This window comes from Suillus plorans (genome assembly GCF_016647745.1).
Source record: "Suillus plorans strain S12 chromosome Unknown HD556scaffold_24, whole genome shotgun sequence".
NCBI lineage: Eukaryota > Fungi > Basidiomycota > Agaricomycetes > Boletales > Suillaceae > Suillus > Suillus plorans.
Window position 1 is genome coordinate 237,798 of NW_024537408.1, and position 27,552 is coordinate 265,349.

Sequence of the window (27,552 nt, forward strand, 5' to 3'; positions counted from 1 at the left end):
AGTTGCAAACAAGTATATATCTCATCGTGGCCGTTGTCCATAGCCCATCGGGCGAGTTTGATCTGGGTTTTAACCGAAGCCCAATATAACTCTGGATGCATCACCCGCAGAGCCGCAGAGGCCAGGAGCGCCGAGCGCTGCATGGATGTTATAACTATATGAGCTCCTTCCCCCTTGAGCGTACCTGACACCTCAGGAGCGAATGCACCGGTGGGTGGAAAACCATATGGCTGGAACAGTTGGAGTGAGCAGACATTACAGTGGAAAAGCAGGCCTGACCTCTCGGCCTTGCTGGAACCAGCAAGGAGCCATGTTGATGCATCCGGGAGTCAGCGGGCGCCGGTCACTCTTATGAAAATACCCAGCGTATGTTCGCCAATGGGTCTCTTCTCCACTGGTCATGCTTGTCTTGAGGAGATGACCCATGCCGATGGTGGCTTCTTCCATCTCGGCCTGTTGTGTCAGTGTGAATGTTGGCCGATAAGCAACAATACATCGGCATACTTGTATCCAGAGGCTAATAGCGTCTGGTAGGTACCATAGGATAATCCGGCCACCAGAATCCACCAAAACCGAGGGCTTGTCAAGCAACTGTTGAGAACTATGAGGGAACTTTTTAGACAGAGCCTCTTCATGTTTTGTGATCCGGCCGGTAGAGCGTTTGTTGAGGGCCTCGTTGTAATGAATCATATCAAGATTAAGGTGAACTGTGGTCCGTCAGGAAACCACTGATTATATTTAGGAATGACTTACTTGGGTGTAAATATGCATCAGCAAGAACTCGGGCCAACTGCTGACATGCAAGCATGGTTGGCACATCCAATGTGAGCGGAGGCAAGACCGACTGTTGCTGGCGACCAACGTGGAAAGCAAACAGCTGGTGCACAAAGTCACCAGCGATGGTTGTGGTATGTAACACCCAGTCAGTCTGAATTGGAGTCATCTGCGGGGGCAGAACAACTGGCATAATTGATGGTTAGCTTATATGGGACAGGACCGAGATTCATTGAGTAATACTATATACATTTAGAGCATGAACGTAAATTCGGCGATACTACCGATGTCTATTTCGTAAGTATGCACACATTGCCGGTAATGAGGGTCAGATCGGCGATAGAACAGCACAATTGATGTGAAGTCAATCCTTGCCAGACAATTGCCTACCAGAATTTAAGAGCTCTTCCTCCAGCTCGGCAATCGGTCCCTCAAGTTGAGACATGGTGGATGCGGCTGCAGCGGCAATCCCGGCCTTCTGCTCCAGCAAGGAAGCCATTGATTCGCCGAGATGTTGGAGGTGGGCTCTTGCAGCCACAATTTAATTGAAGAGGGCTTCACCGTCCACTTGACCGGTTACCGCAGGACCCGGTTCAAGGATAGCTCCCAGCGGCTAAGGATTGACATGAGAGTAAGTCCATCATCATGAAGCAGAAAGAAAGTGAGAGAGATAAAATGACCGACCAGTTGTTCAAAGTGGTCATGGGTCATCTCCATGACCTCTTGCAGGTTCAAGACTGGCAGCTCAAAACTCAAGCGGTCAAAGCGATCCTTCCACCAATCATAGGGATAGTTAGGAACAACTCAGTGGTGGGACGTCAATCCAGGGCGATGCGGAGAGCAGTGAAGAAAGAATTCATCATGCAATTCCTCGGCTGTGATGGTTCCAGTTTGGAATCGGGTAAATCTGCCGATGATGCTGCAGAGAAGGTCGGGCATGGTTGGGTGGATGTTGAGGACCACTGATATGTTAATATATTGGAATACAAAACACTGATTTGGCATCAGCTACAAGATCACAATGGCCGACCGACCGACGGACGATGATGTACTTACATCTGCCTCCCACTGAAGATGCCAAATGAAGGTGGCTTTGTAAGCCGGCGTTCGAGGGATGTGGTTTCGGTCGCAAGCCAGCCAGATCGCGGCGAATCGAGACGTAGCAAACTCTAGAACATTGGCAGCATCCCACGGAGTAAAGTCACTCAGTTCATATGCAATGTTAGGGAGTTGGACATGATGGTGGTAGTTAACATCAACACGGAAAAAACTTTTATGGGGATCAGCATTGTACTGATGACTAATCTAGCAGCTGCATGTGGACCCCGGTCACTCCGCAACCTCAGCCACCCCTTTTGTTCTCTCAAAGCTGTCTTCTGCATGCTGGGATAGTCGGAGATACATTTTAGCCTGGCGGGCTGCACAGCAGCGGTGCCCAATGATGTCCTTTGCATCGGCCTCCTGCATTCTGCGGACCCATTGTTGAGATTTATGCATAAAGAATGCAACCGTCCATGTCATTTCTCGACCGACCAGCAGTAGCTCCTCTTCCCAACGATTTCGCAGTGCCAATGTCCTGAGCCAATGGACACGGTAAACTATTTGGCAAGTAAATTACGACTATATAGGAAGAGGTAGGTCGGCGAAGTACATACATTCATTCATCCAGTCATTGCTGGTAGAATCCCCCTCGACGTCAATGGACCAAAACCAGGCTAATGTGCTATTTCTTTGACCACGGGCATTTGGGTCTGCCACCACGGTAGTGGCCTTGAGGTCGGCCTTCTCCAATAGCCGATACTTCATCAATAAGTCATCGGCACCGAGATTAATGAGCTGCTTCCGGCATTTTGCGTAGATCTGTGTGTTGAGGTTAAGAACTCTGTCAACTGAGTGCACACGAGCCCATGCTCTGGTCGACCGTGCTTGTGACTTTGCTGACCGAACCGTGGTGCGAAAGAGAACAGCCTTGTTGGCCAAGTTGACCCTCACAGCATGCAATGCATCGTTTGCTTGGCCCTCTCTTAAGGATATTTCTTGTAGCACAAGGTCGGAGACGCCCCACTCGGCGCACCTTTCGATTCCGATGTTTGACGGTAATGGAATCACCACGGTCTCGGGATTGAACTCCACCGATATATTACGTTGGTCTTCATCATCTGACCGATCGGGAGCCTCCGATGATGATCCGACGGAATCCAATTCTGTTGCGTCCAACATAACTGTCATACCGTCCAAATGGTCGCAGCTGTTGAATTCATTGCCAAGAAATGTCGGTGCGACCCTCACAAATTCATCTAGTTGACCTTGCAATCTGTCACAACGCCGGGCAATAGCCAGCTTCTGATTGTCGGTCGGCCGTTTCCCCAACTTGTTGACATCGATCAGGAGGGCTACTTGCACTTCCTCCAGTGTCATTCCACAGGCCAGCCAAGTTGCAGCACCCCGGTGAATCTCACCAGCGGGCCATTGTGCCTGACGGTTCAGTAGGTGCAACTCTTGCTGTTTTCTTGTTGGTGCTGTGCCACAAGGACATCAGCATATTCAATATACAAGAGTCCCATTGCAATGGACCTTTGGTCAACTGAACTTCGTATATATCCATGGAGCTGGGATTATGAAGTCGGTCATCTTCAGCAGCAGTGGCCTCTGCTTCCCATTTGACAAGGGTGTCATCCTCGGCGGTCTCGCTCAACCGGTCAAATGCATGTCGGCTGTCTTGGACTCCCTGCATGGCCTCCTTAAATTTTCGGCAAAGGAATTTGCCTAAATGCATTTGAATTTGCTAGCTGGATAACATGATATTGCTCACTGATGCGTATCATCTTCATAAAATTGCAATCATTCATCTGAAAGTCCAAACACTCCTTTCGGTGAGGGGTGGACATCCCTCTTGCTGACGGTGATATGATGTTCAAGGGCGCCCACAGGGTCTCCATGATTTCACCGTCGATTCTGGCGGCACCTGTTATGAAATTGGATGCATACCGCACATAGCATTTGTCTTGATGGCCGTGGACATGCCAGAGCCCGATGCCAGGAATAATCTCCATGCCCCATGGAAGGTCAAGATAGGGCGAGTCCTCAATCCGCTTGCTCAGATGCTTGTTGTATTGACAATTGATGTCATAGAAAGTCAATGCCCGATCAATACCATCGGTGTTGTACCCCAGAGCTTGACACAGCGCGTAATCCATATTCATTTGTCTTTGACCGGCCGACTCATCAGTTAAACCTGGCCGATTTAGCAGTTGGAACGGCGAACCTTTCCCCCTTCTGAAAGTCCACCATTGAATGAGGGACAAAACACCCGTGTCTCGCGCAAGCACACCCTCCTATCCCTGTGGCTTCCAGCCGGTGGCGGGAAGCATTTGCTTGGTTGACTGCTCGGTGGTTATTACAGTCTGACCTTTGTACAATGTCCTGCGCCTGGGATAGATGCATTTTGTATTGGGCGTCGCTGACCATGAAGCCCAAGCCGTCAGTCAATGCCACTTCATCGGTCGGATTGGTGGGATGTAAATGCTCGGCCTTGAAATTGCCATCCATGACCAAAGATCTGGAATATAGCCATGCAGGGTCGGATCCATTTCTGTCTGACATACTGAGGTTTACACCGGGCTGAGGACATGCAGGACAGAAGAGTGCAAGCTCCCCTGCCTTCGGCTTTCGCTTCTCATGGCCAAACCCATGCCACTTGAGCTGCTTCACTTGTCTCCACTGCCTGCCGACCCTCATCAATTCTCTGTACCGGTCCTTTCGGCTATTGTGAGCAATGCAATGCAGGAAATCCACATCACTCACTGGAACCAGATGAGGGAACACGCTTGATGTGATTCTTCTTAATTTACTGTAGTAGTTCATTGCCGATGTCCCGCATTCCAGGTTGTCCAGCAGGAAGTCGTCCAACACCGCAAATGTAAATGCTGTCTTCGGCGAAGTAAAAGATGCAGGGAAGAGGCCGGTTTCAAATAGTTGCATGTCCGGGCTCAGTGCACCGGCGCACTGACAGAATCTGATCATCATGGAGTGGAGCCCGGACGTATCCACCACCATAGTCATCTGAGGATCATTAACCAATGGTATCCATGGGCCATCTGTGAATTGGTCTCCTTCATCATCTGTGTCGCACCACTCATCGGTCAGTCCGGGGCAAGGCTCGCCTGCATGGCCAAGGTGGACTTCAAACCCAATCTTGGTCAAGGAAGTGTCTTCGAAGAATCCCCCAGTCCATTGACTGATCCGATGGAAAGGCATGCGGCTGTGAAACGTCCGACAGCAATGGGTACAGAAGAGCGGTTCACCCATGCAGCCATGACATCTGTAGACTCCATCCTTTGGACAGACAGAGCACATCCTGTTGGAAGGTGGACCCTCTCGCCGAAGGAGCAAGTCTAAGTAGTCCTCGGTCTTGTACTGCCACTCGCGCAGATAGTCATTTTGACTCTTGATATTTGGTGTCAGCACATGAGACAAGGCAAGTGAATGGTGAGCTTGCCATGGACTTGCGAAGATGAAAAGGCTTCAAGTTACATTCACCTAGGTCGTAGTGTTCATGGTCGCCCTCCTCATGAAGTCCTCTGGTAGATCGGTCCTTTGTAGGCGATTTTCTGGGGGATGAATGAACCGATGTTGTTTTGTTGTAACGTCGAGCTTTGACAAATCGTCCCATATCTCCTCTAGATGTTTGTTTGTTCTCCCATTGAACCAAAGAGGATGTCTTTGGAGGACTCCAGGCCTTTGGCTTTGACTTGACCATGGACGGAAGTAGTGCTGCGTTTGTCAGGATGTGTTGTTTGGAATGAGATGCTTAGACTTTGGGACGGTGTAGAAACAACAATACTGAGAGGAACAAATGAAGCTCCTGACTGTATCTGTAAATGTTGTAAGGTCGCGCGTTGCCTAGTCTGCTATACTTGAGACGACAAGTGCGTTCGACCCTAAAGGGGAAGCGAGTGCAGCAAGGATCTAGTAGTGCGCGCCGAAGGCGCTACTGGTCGGCTGATGCGAAGCGCGAGAAAGCGCGCAGGTGCGCGCGAGGCGCGGGAAAGCGAAGGTACGCGCGAGGCGCGGGAAGCGCGCGCGCGTGAGCGGAAGCAAGTGAGAGTAAGTGTGAGTTTGCTTAAGTGGTGATATGATGCAAGACAAGAGATATGAGCGCGAGGTGTCAAGGAATAGATTGCAACTATACTCTGCTAGGTAGTATGTGGGTGGTAAGTGGGAGGTCGAGTCCAAAGTTCGAAAGTTTGAAGGTGGGTAATAGTATGTAATGCTGGCGCTTATATACGGCGCCTAAGTGCTGTCATGCAGAGCCGAAGCGCTACCGAGTAAGGTATGTAAAGCTATATGTAAGTAAGGGTCCATGATATAAATAAAGGTGGGATGATATGTAAATAAGGGAAATGGAAATACACGCACTAGAGAGCTTGGTGGACAGTGGATGGATGCTTCCGGAAGGCTGGCGCTATAGGGCGATCAAGCGCGGGAAAGCGCGCGCGTATATACATCGTGAAGCGCGGGAATGGTGCGCGCATGGCGCGCGTTGCATGGGAAAGCTGCGCCTCGTATAGGGATAGCTGCAGATAGCACACAGAGTGATGCTGCAAGTTTGTGCTGTGTACTCCCTAGTGAATACTGCCATATCACACCATGAGAGGCATGAGTCTCTACAATGGTTTAGTGCTTACATTCAACTGCCAAATGCAATGCCTAGTATGTAATAGTCACTTTGATCTCTCGGTAATCATTGGCATGGATATTCACGGCGCAATTCCAATGACCGATAGTGATTTGTGTATATGATGTGTCAAGAGCACTTCAGATCCTCCAATTTCATGCCACCCACCCACCTATGCATCTACACCACTCAATAAGTCTTATAGTGATAGGGCTCACACTATTCGGCACAATCTAGCCCTTACGTTCACTTATGACATGGGTGTGTCACTTATGTGAATCATAACTCACATGAGCTTCCTTCCATTTTTCGTTCCATCAACCACATCAACGCTCTCCTACACGTACATTTCCAGGTTCTTTACTCCAAGCTACCTACTGTGATATGCCTCGGACAAAGATAATCACCGGTGATCAGCCTCGGTTGAACGACCAAGAGACAACCACACTGCAGTCCCATGTTGAGGACTGGGAGAAGGCAAGTGGAACTGAGCAACGACAGATTTTCAAAGCGGCCGCCAGAGAGGCAAAACTTTTTGCTCCAAAGATGGACAAAGAGTTCTTGAAGCAACGAAAAGAGGTAAGCTTTTCGGCTTTGATCTCGGGTCATGCTGCATTACAGTCATCATGCACAGAGATACAGGCAGTGGTTCTACAATCACAAGAAACCCAAGGTTAATGCCAAAGTGCCGATGAAGCTGCAAAAGAAATGGACAGCCCGCCGAGTCATCGAAGAGGAGCGGAAGGCCGACATTCTTCAGCAAATACATGAAGAAATCGAGGAGGAGACTGGGCAGAAGCCTGAGCAGAAAGAAGTCCTCAGAAGATATCAACCTACCATGACGGCAATCATGAAAGGGCTCAATGATGATGAGTTGGAGGAAGCCCGGGCAAAGGCCGACCAGTGGACAAATCAAGCGCCTGACCCTGTAGTCCAGGCCAAGACAGCTAAGAAGAAGGGCGAAAAAATGATCAAGCACTTCGCCAAAGAGATGTTTACTCAGGCCGGTATGAGACTCTTTGTATTGGGATCCTGGAAAGACGAGAAGGGCGCCCTGCTTACATCTGGGCAAGTTGATATGCTCGGTCGGTCGGTCATTGTGCTTACATGGTTTGGCAGGTTTGACTTCAATGAACACCTCGGAAGAGGATCCAGCTTCATGAAATGCAAGGACTGGCAGGTCATCTTACCGGCATGGGAAGATTTTATTGGTGATGAATTCGGTAAGTCTCAAGACCATCTGAGAGGCGCTTCATATAATTCATGTTGCCTCCACCAAGACCAGGATCAAGACCAGGACGGCACACTGTTGGGAGGCACTCGCCGAGTCCCCAAGCCTCATTACGAGTTCGACCTGGACCGTATGGATTTGCCGATATTGCCTGATATTAAGGGTGTCTCGCTTGAAGTCAAGAAGGCAATGATTCGGTCATTCCTCACCATTTATTACAGTAAGCCGTATGATAGAAGACCTGTGCCATTATCTGACACCCGCCGCCATAGGAATATGTTGCGGAAAACGGAAGGTCCCAGTGCCATGGAGTGACATAATGAAGGGGCAGTCACGGTTCATCTCCAGCACATACCTGCCAAATGATATCAAGATCACAGACCCATCCAAAATGCAATGGAATGAAGCCAATGCCTTGTTGGAATGTTGGTTGGACCGACAAGACCACCAGGTTGGACTAACATTAAAGTTCAAAGCGTGGATTGACGACAAGGGCAAGATGCATTCACCGGTCGGTGAAGGGTCTGATGGGTCTGATGGTGATGCTGATGATGAGGGCTTATGGCCCAGGCCAACTGCAAAGTCATCGGCCGCTGCTGCACTCTCATTGGCCAGACTTCCAAAAAGGCCGCCGAGGTTCATCAAACAGGCTCATATCGGTTCTGCTGATGAAGACTCTAACAACACCGATGCCTCCGACCGTGTGGAGAAAGATGCAATTACCGCACACAGTGACCAGGTGGGGCGCGAGTCAGAGTCAGATGACCGACCGCGACCGAAGAGCTTGCGTAAGAGAGCTACAATTGAGCCTGCCATCATCTCACTGCCAACAGACTTCGCACAAATGGGCCGACCAGTGGTAGAGTTGGTCAGGAAAGTTACTCATAACAGACAAGCCACTACTGCAGGCAGGACCGGCATGCCCATCGAACAGGTGACCGAGGGATCAGCCGATGAAAGTGGTGGCAACACTGCACCCAAAGCCGGCTATGACGCAAGTGGTGCTCATCATCGTGGCCAGCACATTCGTAGCTTCGGCCCACATTCAACTCGTCGGGGTATGGAACATCTTCTGGCAACACCAGCGGCAAATGACCGGCCGACCAAGAAGACCAAGGCAACTAGGAATATATCGCCCGCGGTAAATGACGGGTTGCCGAAAAAATCATTTGCCGCCAGAGACAGGTCACCGGCGGTGAATGACCGGTTGCCCTCGCCCGCAGTAAATGACCGGTTGCCGAAGAAATCACTTGCCGCCAGAGACAGGTCACCGGCGGTGAATGACCGGTCGCCCAAAAAGACCAAGGCTACCAGATCGGCGGCTCGCTCGCTATCTGATGCACCAGCCAGGAGCACAAGGAGTAAGATTGACAACGGGCTTGGCGCCCGAATTCGACAAAAGCCCAAGAGATATGCCGACTATGTGTAGTTGTCGGCGGTCTCACATGTTATGTGGCTTGTTCCATTCTCCTCGGTCTTCAATGAGTTTGGTATTTAGATGGTATTTAAACACATGATATATACATTGTTATCTCCACTCAATCTTCTACACTACTGAATTGGAGACTGTCCCCGGCCCATTTTCCTCATTGCTAGTAGCAATATATGCAGGGGATCATCGATCTCGCAGGTGCATGTTCATCAGATGTTCAATTTTCGCGACATCAGCGCTGGCTGTCACAAATTGGTTACGGGCATCCTGGTAATCAGAAATCAAACCCTGGTTGGCAGTCCAAGAGATCTCTGCAACGTTGCCCTCGGTCATCTCCTGTAACACGGCGATCCTTGACATGAGTTCGATGATGAGAAGACACATAGACCTACTCATCGCAGCATCAATATTTTCCAGCCTCAAATTGGCTCGGCGCAGCAATTCTTCGCCTGCCTCGACTGTCTGACTCGGCGAGCCATCACTCGGTGCTGGAGATGTGGTCGGCAATATATTTTCAAAACACATGTCATATGATGCCTGAGTGTCCGCTGTTGGATTTGATTGTCAGTGTCTGTGACTTACATTCAGAAACCATTTGAACCCACCTGCGTTGACCAAGTCAATCACCGGTGCAGCAATCAAACCACTTTCAACGTGATCATCTCCTGCCATTGGTGAAACGCCCCAGCACATGTCAAAATCGCCTAAGTAATATTTAGTCACAGTCGTCAGTGCTAATAACCAATGCTCACCTATATATCCCACTGCTTCTGCAGATGCACAGTCATTCCAACACATATCGTATTGACCGGCTCCGCCGGGTATTGTGATATCCATGGTCTTATTCTTTCTGGTGTCCGTAACATCGATGGTCTCATTTTCTTCGGTGTCCGGCTGGAGGATCGGCGCCAAATCGATCGTCGGTAGACCTTCCTCGCCATTCCATCATAGATCATATTCACCTGCTTTCAGTGGTACGGCCGCTTCCGCCGGATCAGTCAGCGCCGGAGTTACCTCAGTGTCCCAACACATGTCAAACGCTAATCACTTCGTTAGATGTCTAAAATATTCTAAAGGGACTCGAGTTACCTTGGCTTCGCATGTGCGGTTCAGCCGATGGAGTTTTATTCGGTCTTTCCACCGTTGGCATTGGATCATCCTTGAAATTCCAGGACATGTCAAATACTAACTGTTGTCAACAACCACTAAAGATAAATTTAACATGAAACTTACTTTCAGTACCAGCATGTTGGGTGGGAAGTGCTTCGGTTTGTGTCTGCCAGGATGGCATAGTTGAAAGTAAATAGTTTGTTAGTTTATATGGCCTGGATATATTCGGTTGCTCAGGGCTAATGCGAGTTTGATGGTGTTTCGGGCCGTTTTGAGGGGAGGGAGTTGTGCACAACTTTGGTGGCACCCACTGGTCCCAAGTGACGAAAAAATTGCAGTCGGTTTTGATGCGGTCGTCCTGTAGCCTTCGAGCGTTGTCAACCAAATTCTCGTGGGGACCCATAGAGGTCTTTGGGAACTTACACTCTGCAGTTGGTAAACAATGAAGAAGTCCGAACGTTGCTGCCGCACTTCGGCCATTTCCGTACTTCGGTCATTTCGTACTTCGGTCATTTCCGTACTTCGGCCATTTCCGGCGGCCTTACAATGTGGCGCCCTTTGTTGCATTTTCTCATTCCTCACTCACATTCAACATCGTCGCCGTCACCTCGCGCCAATTCTGAACCATGCCGTCACAACACGAATCCGATCTTGCTTTGGCGCTTGCCGACAAATCTCTGCGCGATTCGCTTAGCCGAATCACACACTGGGCAGCTGATGGCCGGGAAGTGATGGATCAGGCGCATGAGATAGCGCGGCAGCTGGTGTGTCTTTTTTCACTCTCATTATTATGTACCTACTCACCATGCACAGTCTCAAGCGCTGCAGCAGCATGGCAGGACGTGCTCGGTCATCTCGCCGTTCCTCCTTTCTGCAGCCGCCGAAATCCGGGCGACCATGAATCAAGGTCTTGTCCCCCAATGGGATCGTGTGTGCCATAACGATTATCGTATGGAGTCACATCCGTTCTTCCCACAGACTGCTGGATATCGTGAGTCGGCATTCTTTTCATTTCAAATGGGTGCGCTAATACCATCACAGAACACACAGCTGCTGCACCGGCCTGCCGGCATGCACCTGCACATGTGCCTGATCCGGCACCTGATCCGGAACCTGCAGTTGCACCGGCACCGGCACCAGAACCAGCCCCCACAAGGCTGTCTGTTCCGCCGATCGCCTCACTCCCTCGCATCGGTCATTCTCAACAGCCCGTTGTTCCTAGCACCATTACTGACAAGGGCAAACGATCTGACCGGGGGGCTCGTAGAACCAGAGAAGACAGCCCTGATGCCAAGTCGGGCAGGAAGAAGCAAAAGGTGTTGAAACGTCTGTCAAAGGCTATCATCTCCGACACCGAGGATGAGGACAGGCGGCCAACAGGCACCATCATAGTCAAGGTATGTTTTTCTTTGACCATTTTCAACTAACCACTTACATGAGATTAGCGGGCCAAGGTTGCTGAATCTTCCGGTGTAGCGCCGGTCAAATCACAGGTAAGCATGGCAGTAATGCCAGTGCCTATATTATCGCTGAGGACTTTGCAGGGTACGACGAAACACGTCAAGCAGGTGAGATTTACCTCATCCTGTCAATCTGCCGAACTCAAGACTCTTCAGCCGGCCGCCGAACCAAAGATCGGCCGAGCCCAGCAAAAGGGCAAAGGAAAGGAAAAGGCTGTTGACATTGCCGGGCCTATCAGAGGGCGCCGGCCACTGAGGGCCAATGATGAGGAGGAGGAGGTCAGTGAGGCAAGTTGATTTCGGTGACAGAGTACTAACTTGTTCACAGTACACTCCACCGTGCGACAGATGCATCGGGGAATCTTGCCTTGTTGTGGTCGGCAGGAAGGGGCAGGCCATCAAGTCCTGCGCCAAGTGCCATTTTATGAAGGTACGGTGTGAGCGACCGATGTCGGTCGATACCCGCGGCCCTGCAACAATGCGGGCTCCAAAGTCACATCCTCGGCCAAAGGCCGCACCGGCCTCCAAGTCCAAGGCCCAATCCAGGACCACCAGAGCAACCTCGCGCGCACGTCCACCGACTCCCATGGTGGAATCTGAGGATTCTGTTGAGGATCCCGGTAGGTAATTTTGTTTTTTTTTGCCATGACACGCTCTAACTCACCTTCGCAGAGGTGTCTGGCCACGATGATGCCGATATGGATCTTGTTACCGACGCCGAGCAGCACACTGACATTCCTACTGAGATGTCGGCTGAGGCCGCTGATCAAATCATGGTTGACCAGCCTGGAGCCATTGCTTCTGCGGACGACTTCCCCCACGACCATTGGCTGGAGAACACTGACGATTTGCCCGTCCCTCATGTCCCACCAACTCGTGTCGCCGATGCTGTTTCCCTTCCTTCGGCGCCACCAGCACCTACCATCCTCGAACGTGTGCTCGCCTTAACGGCTCAAGTCAATGCCATGCAAACGGCCGATGACAATGCCCTTGCTAGGGTGAATGCGATGGAGCACGATTTTGACGCTCGCATCTCCTCGATGCGTGCCGAGCTTTCCGCCGTGCAGCTTGATGTCGGCACCACTGTGACATTGGTGAATGGACTTGTCGGTCTTGTTGAGAAGCTTCGGCAGGAGCGGGTCCTTGCCAATCCATCGTTCCCACCACCGATGGTGAGCCATGGCAATGATTCCACTGCCACCGCATTCGGCATGAGGTACTTGAACGGCGTGTTTGGTCCTTCCATTGCTCCTATCCCCCTTTCTGTTGGCGTCGGTCAAACCTCGGCTTCCCGCTCTTTCGGTCGTCCTGACATGCAGGGCAGCACTTCCATCTCTGGAAATTTGTCTTCGGCGTCAGCACATGCCGGTCCCTTGTCAGCTCCTGCTCCAGGTGGATCACATTTTCCTTCGGCCACACACTCCCCCCCCTGATCACTCAGTTGATTACATAGTTGTACTGTAGATCACTTGTCCGTCGGCGAATTACATCTACATATCACTTGGTTTTGAATTGAATAGTTCTGATGTGAATCCTATCGTACATTGACTCCTGTGTGATTTAAATGTCAGCCCAGTTGATCTTGATGTGTTTCAGTGCCCGTGGCAGAGTATACTTCTGTCTGTTCAGATTTGATTTATGAATACTTCTTGCCTCCTGGCCTGTCGGCATAAATTATATTGGTCTTATTGATTTGGCACAATAAAATTATACTGCATGTGCCCGCTCAATTGTTCTATATAATTTTGTCATGATATTGGCACAACCATTGCAGTTTCTGCCGATTTATCGTACATTATATATGACCGAGATTAGCTTGACTGACCGAGGTGTTTCTAGCACACATAATAGCAGCTAGTCTATAAAAAACCTATTGACCGACTAATTTCACAAGTCCATCATGCATGCTCGTCCATAAATACCTACGTATTGACCAACTGGCTCATCCACGATATTTGACCGAGTGCCTTTTGACCGAGGCGGTTCTGCCAGGTGTATTGTGGGAGCTGTTCGCTGAACACCAACCGATTGACCGACCCATGTCCATGATCGTTCTATATACTTAGACTCTCGCCCTATCTGTGTATATCAGTACCACCGCCCACTCGGCCCGCTTGTTCGTATCAGGCACATACTTTATACACTACCTACCAAAGTCAATAGAACAGTCTGCACTGGTATACTACACTACACAGTACTATGGGCCCACTGTTTGTATCAGCTAAACACTTCCATTGGCCCACCTGTATTTAACACAGTAATACATTTATGGGCCCACCTGTATGTAACACAACAATACATTGATGGGCCCACCTGTTCATATCAGATATATATTTCATACCCTACCTACCATATAATACCTACCAAAGGCAATAGGAAAGTGTACACTTATCTACTATACCACACACTATGGGCCCACTGTTGGTATCACATATACCCTTGACATGGGCCCACCTGTATTTAACATAACAATATATTGATGGGCCCACATCAGCTGGCCTGTTCAGAACAGGGTACTTTCAACCTTGGCTGTATGTATTATACAAGGTAAAGTGACTGCAGTATGTGAATTTGAAACCTAGCGTACCGTGTCCAGATTGTGATTCCTGTTGTTGAGAATGCACGCACCATGAGGTGCCGCTGGGCCAGAATCACGTCAGCCATGTCAAGGGTTGACCTGCCTTCAACGGACTCATCAGGAAAACGTTAGTGTGCTTATTTTGCCTTATTCTACTTGCAAGCCACATAAGGCCGTTAAGGAACATAAGAAATTTCGATCACTCTAAACTAAGGACAACAAGAAACATAAGGAAAAATAAAGACGCATAAGCAAATTTTATTTCTAAAGGGACATTTCTATATAGTCCTGAAATAATGATACTGCCGCGGAAGTGTATATATTAGTGGTGTCATCGAGATGTGCAAAAATGAGCACGGAAGTGACAATAGTAAAATATAATGATGGTTACTTGACTGGCTGGAACGGACAAAAGCAGTGATAGGAGCAGTACAGTCCTCCATACCCAGGGGTGTTGGGGGTGATGCTGTTGACACTGGAGATGTCGATTGGATGCGAGCATGAAAGCGGATACGAAAAGACGGTGACCTGAAGATCCTCAAGCAGAGGGGAAGCGCGCTTTGAGTTGCTGGATGGTGAATGGTAATTAGGCCGACAACTCACCTGATTTATTTCTCGCAATTGGAACATGCCCTGGGCTACAATACTCCAGGATTTGTTGGAGTAAGTGTCGTCACAGATAACCTTGGATGCGAGCATGAAAGCGGATACGAAAAGACGGTGATTTGTTGGAGTAAGTGTCGTCACAGATGACCTTGGATGCAAGCAAGGTTCATGTAGATAGTCCTGGTAAATGATTAAACTGTAAAAGGGGAGGACAGAGGATGACGACAAACCTGCCTCTCATGCTACTTCAAATGCATGATGGTCGACATACTTATTGATGTAGAATGCGCGAAATACATTGTAGCTGTCATGAGGGGTGATTTCACGAGGCAAGAAATCAGCACCATAGAGAGGAATAAGATGAGCTGTGCGGAATATACAATCAATATGGATAAGTGAGATATCTGGTGTGCCATCATCATTAGTCGACGGTGCAACAATGTGCATTCCAGTGTCAGGATCCCGGCTGTCTGTGATGTACGAGAACCAGTGAACAACTGCACATTGCAGGTATTTCGTCCGGTACTTGAAACCGAGAAAGCGCAATACTCTTGCAACGGCAAGTCCATCCAAGCCACAATTGACCTCGTTGTTTGTACTGACCAATACACAGTCATGCCTAGCAGGACCTCCTTGCCATGATGTCGTCGCCCGAATGTGCTCACGTCGCATGCCTCCAGTGCCACTGAGGTCACTGGGGGCATGGAATGATGCTGCTGCCGAGCTGAAAACCGAAACTCGGCCCATGAAAGATGGTGCTGCCACAGGGTCGAAATTGGGGGCCTCGTGGTCTCCAACATGAAGCTGGTCGTAAAGGAACTGCTGGATCATTGTGGGGAAGTTCGGGAGTTCAAGTTCGAGTGCAAGTGCAGAGACATCATGCGCACCACCCGGTACTAGAAAGTTTTAGCAAATAATGTGTGATAAAGATGAAGACCTACTGGGGAGCGCAGCAAGTTCCACGTGAGCCTGGGCAGCAGGTCCATCAACTATCTCGGCCGCATCTACCTCGACGGACTGATTTGGTCGCTCGTTGATGCGCAAACGGTCAGGAAGAGCCTGTAATGTGTCCGCAAGTTCGTTGTTGTCATTGTCATCACTGTCATTGTCGTCACTGTCATTGTCTGGAAGCTCGCGACTACCTGTATATTACAAGTTAAAAATCTAAAAAGCCTTAAATACAATGAACACTCACGATTTTTCAGTGCACGCAATGCATCAGATACACACGAGCCTTGAAGCATGCCACGAGCTTCAAAGTCGCTTCGCACTGCTGCTATTTTATCGAGGCGTTGGTTGGTGAGCAGCATTTGGCCTAATGCTTTGTATCTGCTGGAGCGACGCCAAGGCTCTTTAACGGCCTTGATGTGCTTCGACTCGGTAATTGACGAGCAAAGGCCATTTGGGGCACCAAAGAGTCGAATCATGAGGAAATAGTGGTTAAGAGAGTGTTGGCGTGGAAGTGAGAAGTCAGGCACAACTCCTGTCGTCTTGAAGATTTCGCGGTACTGGTGAAAACGGTTGAGTGCATCTTGAAGTTGGGTGAGGTCATCCTCTGTGAGCGTGTCTCGTCGAACTATGTAACAGAAATCGAGAAATGCGCTAAATGCGCGAATGACATCCCAAGGTACATGTCCTTTGATGGCGGGTATATATACCTAGATAGTAGTAGTATTAGCTTATGCATTATAAAGGAATTCAGTCGCAACATACCTTCATCAGCGCCTTAGAGTCGTCACCCGTCCACTGCTTGAATCCACGCCCTTGTGGAAAGCGTCGTAAACCTGCAAAAGGAGCAATGGCTGCGATCCTGTCAGAGTAATGAGTACAGTGTGTAGATAATGATTATGTGTTGACAAAAGACTCGTACCTTCGATCAATATCATCCATAATTTCAGCTGCGCATGAAGCCCTGTGTGTGAGTAACAAATATTCTTCTACCCAGTTAACAAGGTGATCTTTAAACGTCCCCTTGATGATCTGGTGCAGGATGTCCGGAGAGATAAGTTCGTGGATATCGGCTCGAGGGAAATCATTTGTGAATGGCTGAAAAAACGAATGAGAAGTTAATCTGAGCAAAACATGAGAACATACCACAACCTCTTGAATGATGCCATATTCATGCCAGAGGTGGGCATGCTGCAGTTCTTGAACCAGGAGGTCGGTGTGTTCTTGGCACCGGAGCAAAGATGGACCACCGCTGTCGAGATTCTTACGATGATTTAGACACCTTGAACAATGTCAGTGTAAGTTAATGAATCAAACAGAAGGGGACGCACTTTGGACACCAGTTTTGAACAACTCCTGACAGCATGAGTTGCTCTGGATAATCTGCTATGTATGGGCCTAGCCCATAGATGATACGTCGATAATGACTGTCGGGGCAGCGCACAATGTCAGGGATCGTCATATTCAACTTCACAGACTCAAATATCTTGGCGAGCGAGGAGTGAAACATTTGACAGCAGAAATTGCGGAAGTCTTTGTCGTCCAAATGTTCCTTTGTGCCTATAGTACATATAATGCGAATCAGTATTTAAAACAGTGCGTCAAAGTGACGATGCACTTTTGGGAATAGCCAGAAAGCCCACCAGTACTACACCGTTGTGATGTGCGCGCCGAACTCCATTGAAAATGTTGCCGATTGACATATAGAGTGGATGATACTCAGTGTGTCCCGTAGTGACCGAGACTGTAGTCTTGTCGCTGCCAATGATTAAAGGCACAAAGGTCGATCCGTGAGTTTCTGGATCCTCTGCGATAATGTCCTGTATAAAAATGTACTATTAGTTCAAGGAAAGGAGCTGCGAGGCGTGAAATCCATACCGCTTGCTTCCAGGCCCAATCACCAGAGAAAAAGTTCTTGTAACAACGCTGATCATTGTTAGTATAGTCCCGATACGGAACATATTCTATCTCAGCGTCAAAGTCAGGGTTGGAAAGCATGTGATGAACAAGTAGACGCGGATCACGGAACCACACATCGTATTTGGCAGTCATCCAGGGTGGAATGTCTTCAGCTGGCTTGACTCCATCATAAGACATGGTGAAAGTCTCCCAGGCGACATCACCGAGGGGAGTCGAATCGATAGTTTCATATAAGTCACGATGGCCAGTGAACGGAGGACTATCATTGTGTTGAATAAGTGTTGCTGCCCAGAGGTCGAGAAGAGTGTCGATTTGAGCCGCAGACATTTGGTTACGTGTATATAAGAACTCTGCTGTCTCAAATGCAACCCGGCTTTCATACGGCGTCCAGTCAGTAGGTGAGGCTTCAGTTCTGGATGGTGGAGGCGCATTCTGGTTAATAAAGTTGCCATGAATATCGCACTTTCGGCCTGTACTATGAGTGAGAACTGAATGGGTGAATGATGCGAATCAGTTACCTGTAAGAAGAGGATGGAACGTCCGGAACAGTGGCCCCAACTGCAGGCCCTCCTCTGGCATAAACGCTCCATCATTGTTTTCATCAAAGTCGTGGTGCTGGGGACTTGGAGGTTGATCGTCAAAGGCAGGATTCTCGAGACTTGGAGAGCGAAGGTCGGGAGCTGCTTGATGGAAGGTTACACGATTGTGCAAAAGGCTGTGTGCTGTGCGGACATGCTTCGTTTGGCCTGACTTATTTTTGAAGACCCGTTTGCAACCAGGAATGCGACAAGGCAGTCGGATCATTTTGCTAGTAGAAATGATAAACACGATGTACTAGCTCGATGTAATGGCACTGTGTGAACTTGTTCGTTTCGGGTCAGATTGAATTAACAGAACTTGAAACCGAGGCTCACCCTGAAGTGTTGAACTTTGTGACGAACCTTAGTCAGTAGTTTTTTTCTTGAGTCGTTCGTTTTTGATTGTCCCTCATTCTTTCATCACTCTCTTCCTAATGTCCCGTCCAAGAACACGCCCTGGCAATGCAAACAAACATCCTGGAAATATTGTCCGGGAAGCAAACCGAGTGCAGCGCCGATCCAAGGAAGAAGTCGCTGCTGAAAAGGCCCAGAAGCAAGCTGAGAAGGATGCACATGCTGCAGTGATAAATGAATCACGTACGACAATTGCTGCAGCCGAGGATGCAATGGCCATCCAGCAGAAGACCGTGACAAACGGTCCCCCCAAGCTCATTCGGCCACGCATCATCACCAGCAAGAAGAGTACGCAACCTGTAGTTCATCGTGAGTCATGACCCAATGCTTGAATTACTTACCCGACCATTTCATATATAGCTTCTCAATCAACTACAGCTCCTCAAGACAATCAGACCGGTCAACCGGTAAAGAAGAAACATGCCGGGTTGAAATTGAACTTTCGGGACAGTGTTGATGCCAACCGCAAAGTGTCCAACAGTGGAGTCACGATTCCGACTAGTGACAGTGACACACGTGTTGGAAGTACAATTGGCGATGGGAAAATCAAAACATCGTAAGTCTTCTTTTGACTGTGATGCTGATTCTAACAGAACTCACCCTATACTACTTCGATTACATCTGTGAATGCCGAATCAGCTCCAATCTCCGGCAAGTCATCAGTTCTGACCTAGAAGGGCCCATTCCCGACTGGGCAGACAAAGTCGCATCACAGACTCAACGGAAGCCATGTGCGCCACCAAGCACCCAAGCCTCTGTGAGGATCGCCCAACATCAACTTGCTGATTCTGACCTGGATCTTGATGATGATGAACCTGAAGAGTACAGTGAGCCGACACCGACAATGCAGAGGGGAAAGGTCAGTACCCATTTGAATTGTGAACATGTACTCATGTAAATTAGAAAATTGTGCATGTGAAAGAGAAACCGAAACTCACATCGAGAGGCAAGAAGCGCTCGTTCCAAAATGCAGAGCATTCTGCTGAAGAACTCAATGCTGCCGATGAATTCAATGCTGCCGAAGAATTTGAGATGATGCAGGATCCAGACACTGCCGAGGACCCAGACACTGCTGAGGACCCAAACGCTGCTGAAGGATTCAAGGAGAATGAGGAGGCTGCCGAAGATGAGAGCTATGTAGTTTCGATGACGGATGACAGTCGACGCACCATTGGTGCTAAGGCTAGCGTGGCACGACGCACAAGCTCTGTAAGAACTTTTTCGCTGATTACGAGAAATGACTGATACTCTAGTAGATGTCAGTTAACATCTCCAACCAGAAGACCATGGGACAGCATACCGAGGGCAAGGGCAATACCAAGGTTGAGGCCCAGGTCAAGACTGAGGTCGAAGCCCCAATAAACATACGCTCAAAGATCAAGAAAGGAAAGGCCAAAAATTCAAACTTACCTTCCGGATGCCTCGAAAATGGATTATGGCGCACGAAGTTCCTTCCATGCCTGATGTTCTGGGTTGGCAACAGTGACTATGGATGGTCCATACCGGAGAATGAACTTGTGTATGTTCTCGAGAACATATTTAACGCGGTATATGATTCGCGTAAACGAGGACCTTGTGATTTTGACGTCGATGGCTTTCCATTTCAACTGGTCTGCATTTTTGTTTTGACTTATAATGGCTGCTGATTCACATTTCCTAGGCAAGCCAACGCATTCACAAGTGGCGGGCTGCATTCGGTTCAACAGCTGTCAGTGTTCTGATGGCATTCTTTGCTTCAACGCCAGAATATGAGACTCAGGAAGCTCGTGAGGAATATGCTGAGTATCAGCTTCAAGACTGTCGCTTCGTGTATGACGATCCCGATAATGACGAGCAGCCAGGCGCATTTTTGTCCGAGTACATTTTGCGCATTTTTGCTGCCCACCTCACCGCAATCTCTGGCAAAGTGAGGGTGGATGCACTCGTCGAATTTGGCAAGCCTGGTTACCTTACTGCACTCGCGCTATCGGCTGTGTCAGTAAGTCTCCATTTTATTTTCTCTTTCTTTGCTTCCATTAAACTTGAATGCTGACTATATTTATAGGCTGAACGTGCTCTCGTCTTGGTTCAAAATTGCTTATTAGTCGACGCTGATCCCTCTGACAACTGTGGTAAAACCCACAAGATTATACAGACGCTGAACGAGGCAACTAATAAGATTAGCCATACTGGAACAGCGTTTTCATCTGGAAACTGGGAGACGGATACCATGGCGTACATGGAGAGCATCAAGGATCTACCTCACGAACATATCCAAGAAATCCTTACTCGAGCAGAAGGTTACATGAAGCATGCACGTCCCCAACGTCGCACTAGCGACACAGGTGACGAACCTTCTGGTTCCAGTGGCTTAATTGCTCCAGTCAACAAACGCTCCCGCCTTCGTATCTGTAATGTTCATTTTTCCTCTTTTTTTCAACCGCTAATAACATTTATTCAACAGGAGTCTCGATGCATGATTTTTCGAGTACGTACTTCTCAGATCTTGTACTCACTAGAGTCACCTCACAGATACCATCATTCCCCATCGTTTTCCAGGTCGTTCATTGCCAGCCGCAGTCACTCGCTACTCGCATACTATACCATGTTCCCAAGCCGACTCCATTTACTGTCAGATTCGGACGCTATGCACCAGCTTGCTTAAACTCTTGAATGTCCTTATTTCGCCTTAGTTTACATTTCTGGCCTGGTTTTTATGCTCCTTAATAGTATCGCTTTTGTGTCCTTGCGGGTCTTATATGTGCCAGTGGCCTTATTTTAAGGAGATGGACCTACTTAATCTCCTTGTTTTGAGCAATGAAAATCTTGGCCTTAAGTCGAACTTAAGGCAAATAGAACACTTTAAGGAACGTTTAAGCACACTAACGTTTTCCTGATGCTGGCGAACGTGGCTGACAATTCTATCTGGACACTGGCTATAGGACCAGGCCATGAGTTTCTGCATGTCCTCAATGGTCATGGCCGACGCGTGATTTCTGCTTCCACCTTCAGCACCCTCGTTGTTCTTGAGGACTTCCATCATATCCTGTGCAGCCGCAGACAAGGCTGGGTTTCCTGTGACCACCCCAGTGCCCTCGTTGCAGTGATAGGGACCACGGTAAGTCTCACCCTTGCTGTAGTATTTATGTGGAGTCCTGAGGCCTCGAACACATGCACAGAAATACTAGACGAGACGTACGCGTTCTTCCACATATCCTTGAACACGGAGAAGATGCCCCATGTTGTGCTCAAACTCCATCCCTCCGTCAATCCCTTCTGGACAAGGAACAGCTCGAGTGCCGATGCCGAGTATCTGTTAGGGATGATGTCGAACGCACGACTGTATGCATCGATATCAGACTCGCCATCAGCCTGAGAGTGAGTGCCCTCTGCTTGGGTAGTTCTCTTCTGCTCAACAACGTCCGCGAGAAACCATCAGCCCCATTCAAGATGGCCGGCGTACTGCGATCGAGTCCCTTTCGCCTTCAGCAGTGTTTGTCGTGCTTCTTCGCGCTGTTCCTGAAGAGCTGAGGTCAAGGCAGTAGCTGCCTTCCGTCCTGGTTTATTTATGGCCACCACGATTTTCTTTGTTGTGCCCCGTGCCATTTATTTAAAGTACAATATAGTATAGAGTATGATTAGGATAAATATGATCGAGCGGATGAGAAGGAGGTGTTGTACAAGCGGGGTGTCACACTCTAGATATGAATTATAGGAGTCAGTACATATAGAAGTTCAAACACTTAAAGGGGCATCTTCGCCTTTTTCCACAGCATCAAACAACAGCGCCGGTTTGCACTCGTCACATCATATGAACTACACGCTGACACACACCTCTCTACAGCCACAATGCTCCAGCTCACGTTCTTCAAAGACAGCACGAGAGGACAACAGCCCAGCAGCCATTCTACTACAACAGCTTCAGGCGCGTCCACCACTCATAGCGACATACATGAGGGTGACATCGCACACTTTGCCCAGGTTGGCTTTGATGCCTTAGTCCAATCGCTCGCAGTCCAGCAAGGGTTTCAGGCGGATGTCATCAGGACCGTTTACAAGTACCTCTCAAGCTATGAGAAAACGGTTGAGGTCATTGAGGCGATGAGGGAGGCAGCCGAGGTGCACGCCGTTGCTGAGATTCTAAGCAGGACAGAGGGCGACGACGTTGAGGACGACAGCATTATGGATGATAGCGTCAAGGAAGACAGTGTCAAATCGGAGGAGGAGGAATAGGTGTATTGCCAAGGGGCCATAACTTAAGAGCCCTATTTACGTGGAAGCATCTGTAGCAAGAGATCAACGAGTTGAAGTGCACTAATGACTAGAGAAGGATGGTCTTTTGATGACAGAATTTGGGAGTGCGGTGCTCGTTCAGACTTGCCCTCGCGCCCTCGCCCTCGACGTGTTCTGTCCGAGGTCAAACACCTCCTTACAGCTCAACTCTGATTCTCACCTTCTGCAACCAATGCAAACCCTGATTAGGCGTTCAAGACAGTGATGACGACAGCTTCAAACGACGTGTCAGAAACAGACTGAAAGTGCCTGGAGTCGTACATACGCATGTCAGAGTCAATAGCGTTAATTGAAACACTGGCTTGCATTGCAGACGCAGATCTGCAGAACAAGATAGGCATTTCGAGACGAGGCAGCAATGTTCCATGGCTTACCTCGTATCTGAGCTTCAGGAGCATCGTCCAACTTGGACAACATGATTGTGAAGGCCTCAATGGCTTCATCGTAACGTTGCGTGCCACGCAGCGCTGAGTGACAAATGGTACCCAACATGAGACGAAGGGTTCAGTTCGGTGACCTACGCATCGCCGAAGTCAACATGGGCTACGAAAACATGGATGCCATCGCACCTTTCGGGCGTTGAGGAGCGCATCCTCCCACAGCATTTTACTCAACTTTACCTGGCTGCAATTTGCAAAGAAGACATCGGATGCAGAACCCAGGTCGATTGCCATCGAGTATAGGTCGATAGCCTTGTCGTAATCACTTGCAGCGAAGGCAGCCTCTCCATTGGCAGTGCAGAGTGCGCTGCATTCCTGTTTGAAATCTGAGAAAAATGCAGGTGAGGATTGTCGCCTGCTCGACATTAAGGGCTCTAGACTCACCGTTGGACCAATCAAGGCAGTCGGCTTTGGTCATTTCGTCACTTGAAGTCATCATGTGTTGGTATGACTTCACGGCATCTTGGAGTTTACCCGCCCGAAGGAGTGCATCACACCGTTTATGGTGTCTTTCGCCACAACGGCTTTAAGTCCCAGCCAAGGAACTGGACAAGAGATTCTGTTATGAAAAGCGTCATATAGGCATCATCTTGACGTACCACCACCAAATCTTCATATACTTCATGAATGTCCGATTCTGATGATAAATTGCTGGAGTCAATAGCGGCAGTGAAATGGTCGGTGGCTTCGTCGTAGTGTGCGCCATCCAAGGCTTTGATCCCAAGTTGAACGTGTAGATATGCCTAATGTGCGAGTTGTAAAGATGAGTGTTGATGAGAGTAAGTATGGATGTCACTTACTTGCACGATGCCACATGCGAGAGTGTTGGCATTCGGACAACCAGCAGCGAGCTCTTTGAGGAGCAGGTTTGCCTCGTCATGTTGATCTGCATTAAAGAGCGTGATGGCCTGAAATACGCAATGAAGAGAAGAGTATGCGAGACAAATGTAACATACCATACCTTGATCAATAGCAGAAAATGAACGATTTCTGAATCCTGGTCCGTGTACATGGATGCAACATCAAATGCTGCCCTCGCATCCAGGATGCAGCCTTTTCCACAAAGGGCAATACCCTTGGAGATATAGCCCATCAATGAGGGCCGAATCCTGATGGACTATGTCACCGTCGAGTTTGCTCTGTATAAGGCGGCAATGATTCTCACCTTGATTGCGTCCAGGAGGGCGTGGTCCCAGTCGCATTTTCGCGCCATGACGAATGACCGATGGGCATAGGAAGTATGGTTGTTCGGACTGGTGTTGATATCTTGAGTGAGTAGTCCTTCGGCGGTAGATAAGTCTCCATTTACACAAGCAATACGGGAGGTCGTGATGGCTAGGATCTGCAGGAAACATGCTCTAATTGTGGTATATGAGTCAAAAACGGAAACATGCCTTTGAGCAATGGACATAGGGAATATGGTTGTTCGCATCGGTATTGATATCTTGCATGAGTAGTTCTTCGTCAGTAGATAAATCACCATCTATGCATGCATTGTGGGCTGTTGTGGTGGCAATAGTCTGCAAGAAGCATGCTCAATTTGTGGTAGATGAGTCAGAGACGCAAACATGCCTTTGGAGCATCTGCTAGGTGATCACGAGTGGTTGGTACTGCAAGATAAAGGATTGCGTCAGTTCCCACATCGCGTCAGAAAGTCTCGGTGAACTTTACAGAGTGACAGTATTCCCCCATGCTACAAATTTATCAGGTGATACCGGGGCGGGTGTGATGCATGGCGGGAGGGTACAAATGAGCAACAGCGGGAGGGCACAAGATGGCAGGAGGGTGCGAGAAAGCACGTGGGCAACAGCAGGAGGGCACAAGACGGCGCAAGGGCGCAAGAAAGCGGGTTCGCACAAGACAGCACGAGGGCGGGTGGGATGCATCAGACGGAGGCCCAGGGATGAGGGAAGCAAAGGGTCAGCGGTGCGGTTCATCCTACTACCAAGTCAGTGAGTCATTTATGAGAAGAATGGCGCTGAAGGAGCAGACCTTGACATCTTCGCGTTGTTTATGAGCTGCTACAGCCTGGTAGTGTTCCAAAGCAGCGTACAGATCTCATGGAGAGTTATGCAAGATGCACTGAAGATGGCGGAGCTGTGGGAGCTGATGGATGTAGCAGGAGTGATGTTGAGAACAACTAAGGGCATATCAACTTACTGTTCACTAAGGCAAGAACATGCTGCAGCGTGATGTTAGCCGCAAATATATCCAGAGTACTGAGTCACATGGAGTGGTGTCGGCGTTGAACAAACCGTGCGGCTAGATCTAGATAGTGCTAGTGCGGGACAAAGAGCAATGCAATTGTGACAAACGGTCACGCTGCCTTGTTAGGGCAGCGCGGGACTGGTCTGAGTTGAGGCGCGTTGCAACATTTAAATGAAAGGGTAAGAACTACACACCTCTAGGAACATCTGGAGTAGCAGAGACTGTAGTGAGAATGTAAGGCTACAGTTAAAGCAAAATTTGGAGGGAAGGGAACCAGAAATACGATTTTTCGCCGCGCTGCGCGCCGCATTTTACAAGAAAAGAATGGAAAAGTTGTGGTAAAGTGCCCGCCGCACTTTATTTTACCGTAAAATCTTGGGATTTTACGGGTGGCTAAGAGCTCCGGCGGCAGAATTTTACATGGATGGGGCGGGCGGGCGCACTCGCTCATTTTCGCCATACAATTAAGCAAATTTAAACATGTATATTGCATGGGTGCACGTATATACAACTATACATTATAGACAGAGAAAAAAGCACAAACCTTGCCTTCTTTCTGCGTGTGCGCACGCGAAATTTCGACAGAATTGTGTCGCAACAACAGCTTTGATGGACGCGACATATGACGACACAAGAGGCCCGGCGAGCTCCGTCGGTGAGTGGTTTCTGTGCTTACGAGTAATCCTCAAGTGCAGGTACAGCAGCGCATCCTGTAATGGGAAGACGACGGAACGGGAGCTGCAGATCTGCACGTTGAGCGTTAGCACTGGTAGGTGAGACGCGCCGGGTCGCGGATTTGTCAGCGAGGTCACGTGCTTTGGTGTTTTACACGCCTGCAGTAAAATGAGGCAAAAAAACCAACTTTTCAACACTACACTACATCTCAAGCCTTGTCACATACTATCATGTCTAGCTCAATAGCAACACTCCCCACAGATCATCAATCAGCCATCACTTTCTCACAGACTACACAAACAGCTTCAACAAATTTGAACCAATCTCCCGGCCCCCTATCAACAGGACTTGTCATCACACTGTTTGCAGTCCCCCTTGTCCTTACTGGCTCTTCTTCATGGTTATCCAAGGCCCTTTCCCTACCCTCCCTTGAACACACCGCCATCATTGCATCTATACTCAGCACCTTATTCTTTGCCTATCTCCACACCAAGCTTCTCAGAAGATTTGCACACCCTGCTGGGGTGCTTCTTCAGTGTATCAATTGGCACCTCATCATTGTATACTATTTTATTGATTTGTATTCAGGCAAGTCCACTAGCCCTATCCCTAACTTAAACTTACTTGGGCTAATTCTTGCTGACTCAGCCCTACCTACACATACTGTAGAGTTATGACCGTAGCTTCATGCCCTTTCGAGTGTGACCATGTCACACTTAGCTTCGCAGCTTTGTACGCCCTTGTGACGTGTGACCTATCCAAGTTAGCTTCACCCCGACTGACTCGGGGTTGCAACCCAACTCGGTGCAACAATCTTCTCTCTTCCTTTTGGTGGTGACATGGACCAAAATATCCTCACATCATTGCCTTGGGCCCTCTGCTATGGCACATTTAGAATGGATAAAGGGATGGTCAATACCCTATATAACGATTTTTGGTCGCACTGCTAACTTGTCTGTAGCAATTTTTGGTCTTTTTGTTGATGATTTTTCCTGTTTTACCGCTTGTCACAAAATAGCTTCGCTCCCCAAAATTTAGTGTGACCGTCACATCAAATAGGTTCGATTCACTGTGGGGTGGGACATGTGACAAAGTTATGGTTGTAACTCTACAGTACTCCATCAACTGTAGTCATTGATTGTATTCTTTTTGTCTTGATGATAGTCATGGCAGATACAGTCTTTTGGGCTGTTGTAGCCTGCAGGTGTAGTGAGGATAGCCTGGGATTG

General features: G+C 48.8%; 10 protein-coding genes across 10 annotated transcripts; 4 read left to right on the forward strand and 6 right to left on the reverse strand.

Moving 5' to 3' along the window:
* Positions 1-69: 69 nt before the first annotated feature.
* Positions 70-1,219, reverse strand: HD556DRAFT_1442610 (uncharacterized protein; the record flags this gene model as incomplete). The annotated part of the gene is made up of 6 exons (XM_041306477.1): positions 70-137; positions 185-230; positions 280-453; positions 505-707; positions 754-960; positions 1,165-1,219. The coding sequence occupies 6 exons, from the start codon at positions 1,217-1,219 to the stop codon at positions 70-72; spliced, it is 753 nt and encodes a 250-aa protein (XP_041160865.1).
* Positions 1,220-2,103: 884 nt separating this feature from the next.
* On the reverse strand, positions 2,104-5,214 carry HD556DRAFT_1236249 (uncharacterized protein; the record flags this gene model as incomplete). Its single annotated transcript, XM_041297810.1, has 6 exons — positions 2,104-2,372; positions 2,430-3,293; positions 3,349-3,540; positions 3,587-3,981; positions 4,040-4,530; positions 4,579-5,214. Coding segments are annotated over 6 exons (2,847 nt in total), but the record flags the coding sequence as incomplete, so codon positions are not given.
* A 1,494-nt stretch (positions 5,215-6,708) lies between these two features.
* Positions 6,709-9,111, forward strand: HD556DRAFT_1307831 (uncharacterized protein; the record flags this gene model as incomplete). The annotated part of the gene is made up of 6 exons (XM_041300063.1): positions 6,709-6,712; positions 6,807-7,030; positions 7,086-7,540; positions 7,571-7,674; positions 7,732-7,902; positions 7,955-9,111. 6 exons carry the CDS (start codon positions 6,709-6,711, stop codon positions 9,109-9,111), a joined length of 2,115 nt encoding a protein of 704 aa, XP_041160867.1.
* Positions 9,112-9,297: 186 nt separating this feature from the next.
* Positions 9,298-10,405, reverse strand: HD556DRAFT_1442614 (uncharacterized protein; the record flags this gene model as incomplete). Its single annotated transcript, XM_041306478.1, has 6 exons — positions 9,298-9,662; positions 9,720-9,818; positions 9,867-10,043; positions 10,077-10,154; positions 10,204-10,299; positions 10,348-10,405. The coding sequence occupies 6 exons, from the start codon at positions 10,403-10,405 to the stop codon at positions 9,298-9,300; spliced, it is 873 nt and encodes a 290-aa protein (XP_041160868.1).
* A 445-nt stretch (positions 10,406-10,850) lies between these two features.
* On the forward strand, positions 10,851-13,117 carry HD556DRAFT_1442615 (uncharacterized protein; the record flags this gene model as incomplete). Its single annotated transcript, XM_041306479.1, has 8 exons — positions 10,851-10,988; positions 11,038-11,215; positions 11,266-11,621; positions 11,670-11,717; positions 11,769-11,792; positions 11,841-11,963; positions 12,013-12,304; positions 12,357-13,117. 8 exons carry the CDS (start codon positions 10,851-10,853, stop codon positions 13,115-13,117), a joined length of 1,920 nt encoding a protein of 639 aa, XP_041160869.1.
* A 1,988-nt stretch (positions 13,118-15,105) lies between these two features.
* On the reverse strand, positions 15,106-18,540 carry HD556DRAFT_1442616 (uncharacterized protein; the record flags this gene model as incomplete). Its single annotated transcript, XM_041306480.1, has 10 exons — positions 15,106-15,764; positions 15,810-16,010; positions 16,064-16,526; positions 16,582-16,678; positions 16,739-16,914; positions 16,963-17,098; positions 17,148-17,376; positions 17,435-17,636; positions 17,695-18,206; positions 18,255-18,540. 10 exons carry the CDS (start codon positions 18,538-18,540, stop codon positions 15,106-15,108), a joined length of 2,961 nt encoding a protein of 986 aa, XP_041160870.1.
* Positions 18,541-20,014: 1,474 nt separating this feature from the next.
* Positions 20,015-20,760, forward strand: HD556DRAFT_1236420 (uncharacterized protein; the record flags this gene model as incomplete). The annotated part of the gene is made up of 2 exons (XM_041297823.1): positions 20,015-20,338; positions 20,389-20,760. The coding sequence occupies 2 exons, from the start codon at positions 20,015-20,017 to the stop codon at positions 20,758-20,760; spliced, it is 696 nt and encodes a 231-aa protein (XP_041160871.1).
* A 739-nt stretch (positions 20,761-21,499) lies between these two features.
* HD556DRAFT_1442618 (uncharacterized protein) lies at positions 21,500-22,313 on the reverse strand (the record flags this gene model as incomplete). Its single annotated transcript, XM_041306481.1, has 4 exons — positions 21,500-21,538; positions 21,595-21,841; positions 21,907-22,047; positions 22,171-22,313. The coding sequence occupies 4 exons, from the start codon at positions 22,311-22,313 to the stop codon at positions 21,500-21,502; spliced, it is 570 nt and encodes a 189-aa protein (XP_041160872.1).
* A 243-nt stretch (positions 22,314-22,556) lies between these two features.
* On the forward strand, positions 22,557-22,940 carry HD556DRAFT_1442619 (uncharacterized protein; the record flags this gene model as incomplete). Its single annotated transcript, XM_041306482.1, has 1 exon — positions 22,557-22,940. The coding sequence occupies one exon, from the start codon at positions 22,557-22,559 to the stop codon at positions 22,938-22,940; it is 384 nt and encodes a 127-aa protein (XP_041160873.1).
* Positions 22,941-23,028: 88 nt separating this feature from the next.
* HD556DRAFT_1535997 (uncharacterized protein) lies at positions 23,029-27,164 on the reverse strand (the record flags this gene model as incomplete). The annotated part of the gene is made up of 19 exons (XM_041309614.1): positions 23,029-23,114; positions 23,161-23,181; positions 23,375-23,467; positions 23,522-23,543; positions 23,570-23,766; positions 23,825-23,891; positions 24,040-24,183; positions 24,241-24,348; positions 24,402-24,557; positions 24,606-24,782; positions 24,850-24,960; positions 25,433-25,497; positions 25,601-25,659; positions 25,696-25,708; positions 25,843-25,869; positions 26,193-26,481; positions 26,839-26,888; positions 26,948-26,977; positions 27,107-27,164. 19 exons carry the CDS (start codon positions 27,162-27,164, stop codon positions 23,029-23,031), a joined length of 1,773 nt encoding a protein of 590 aa, XP_041160874.1.
* Between the last annotated feature and the right edge of the window lie 388 nt (positions 27,165-27,552).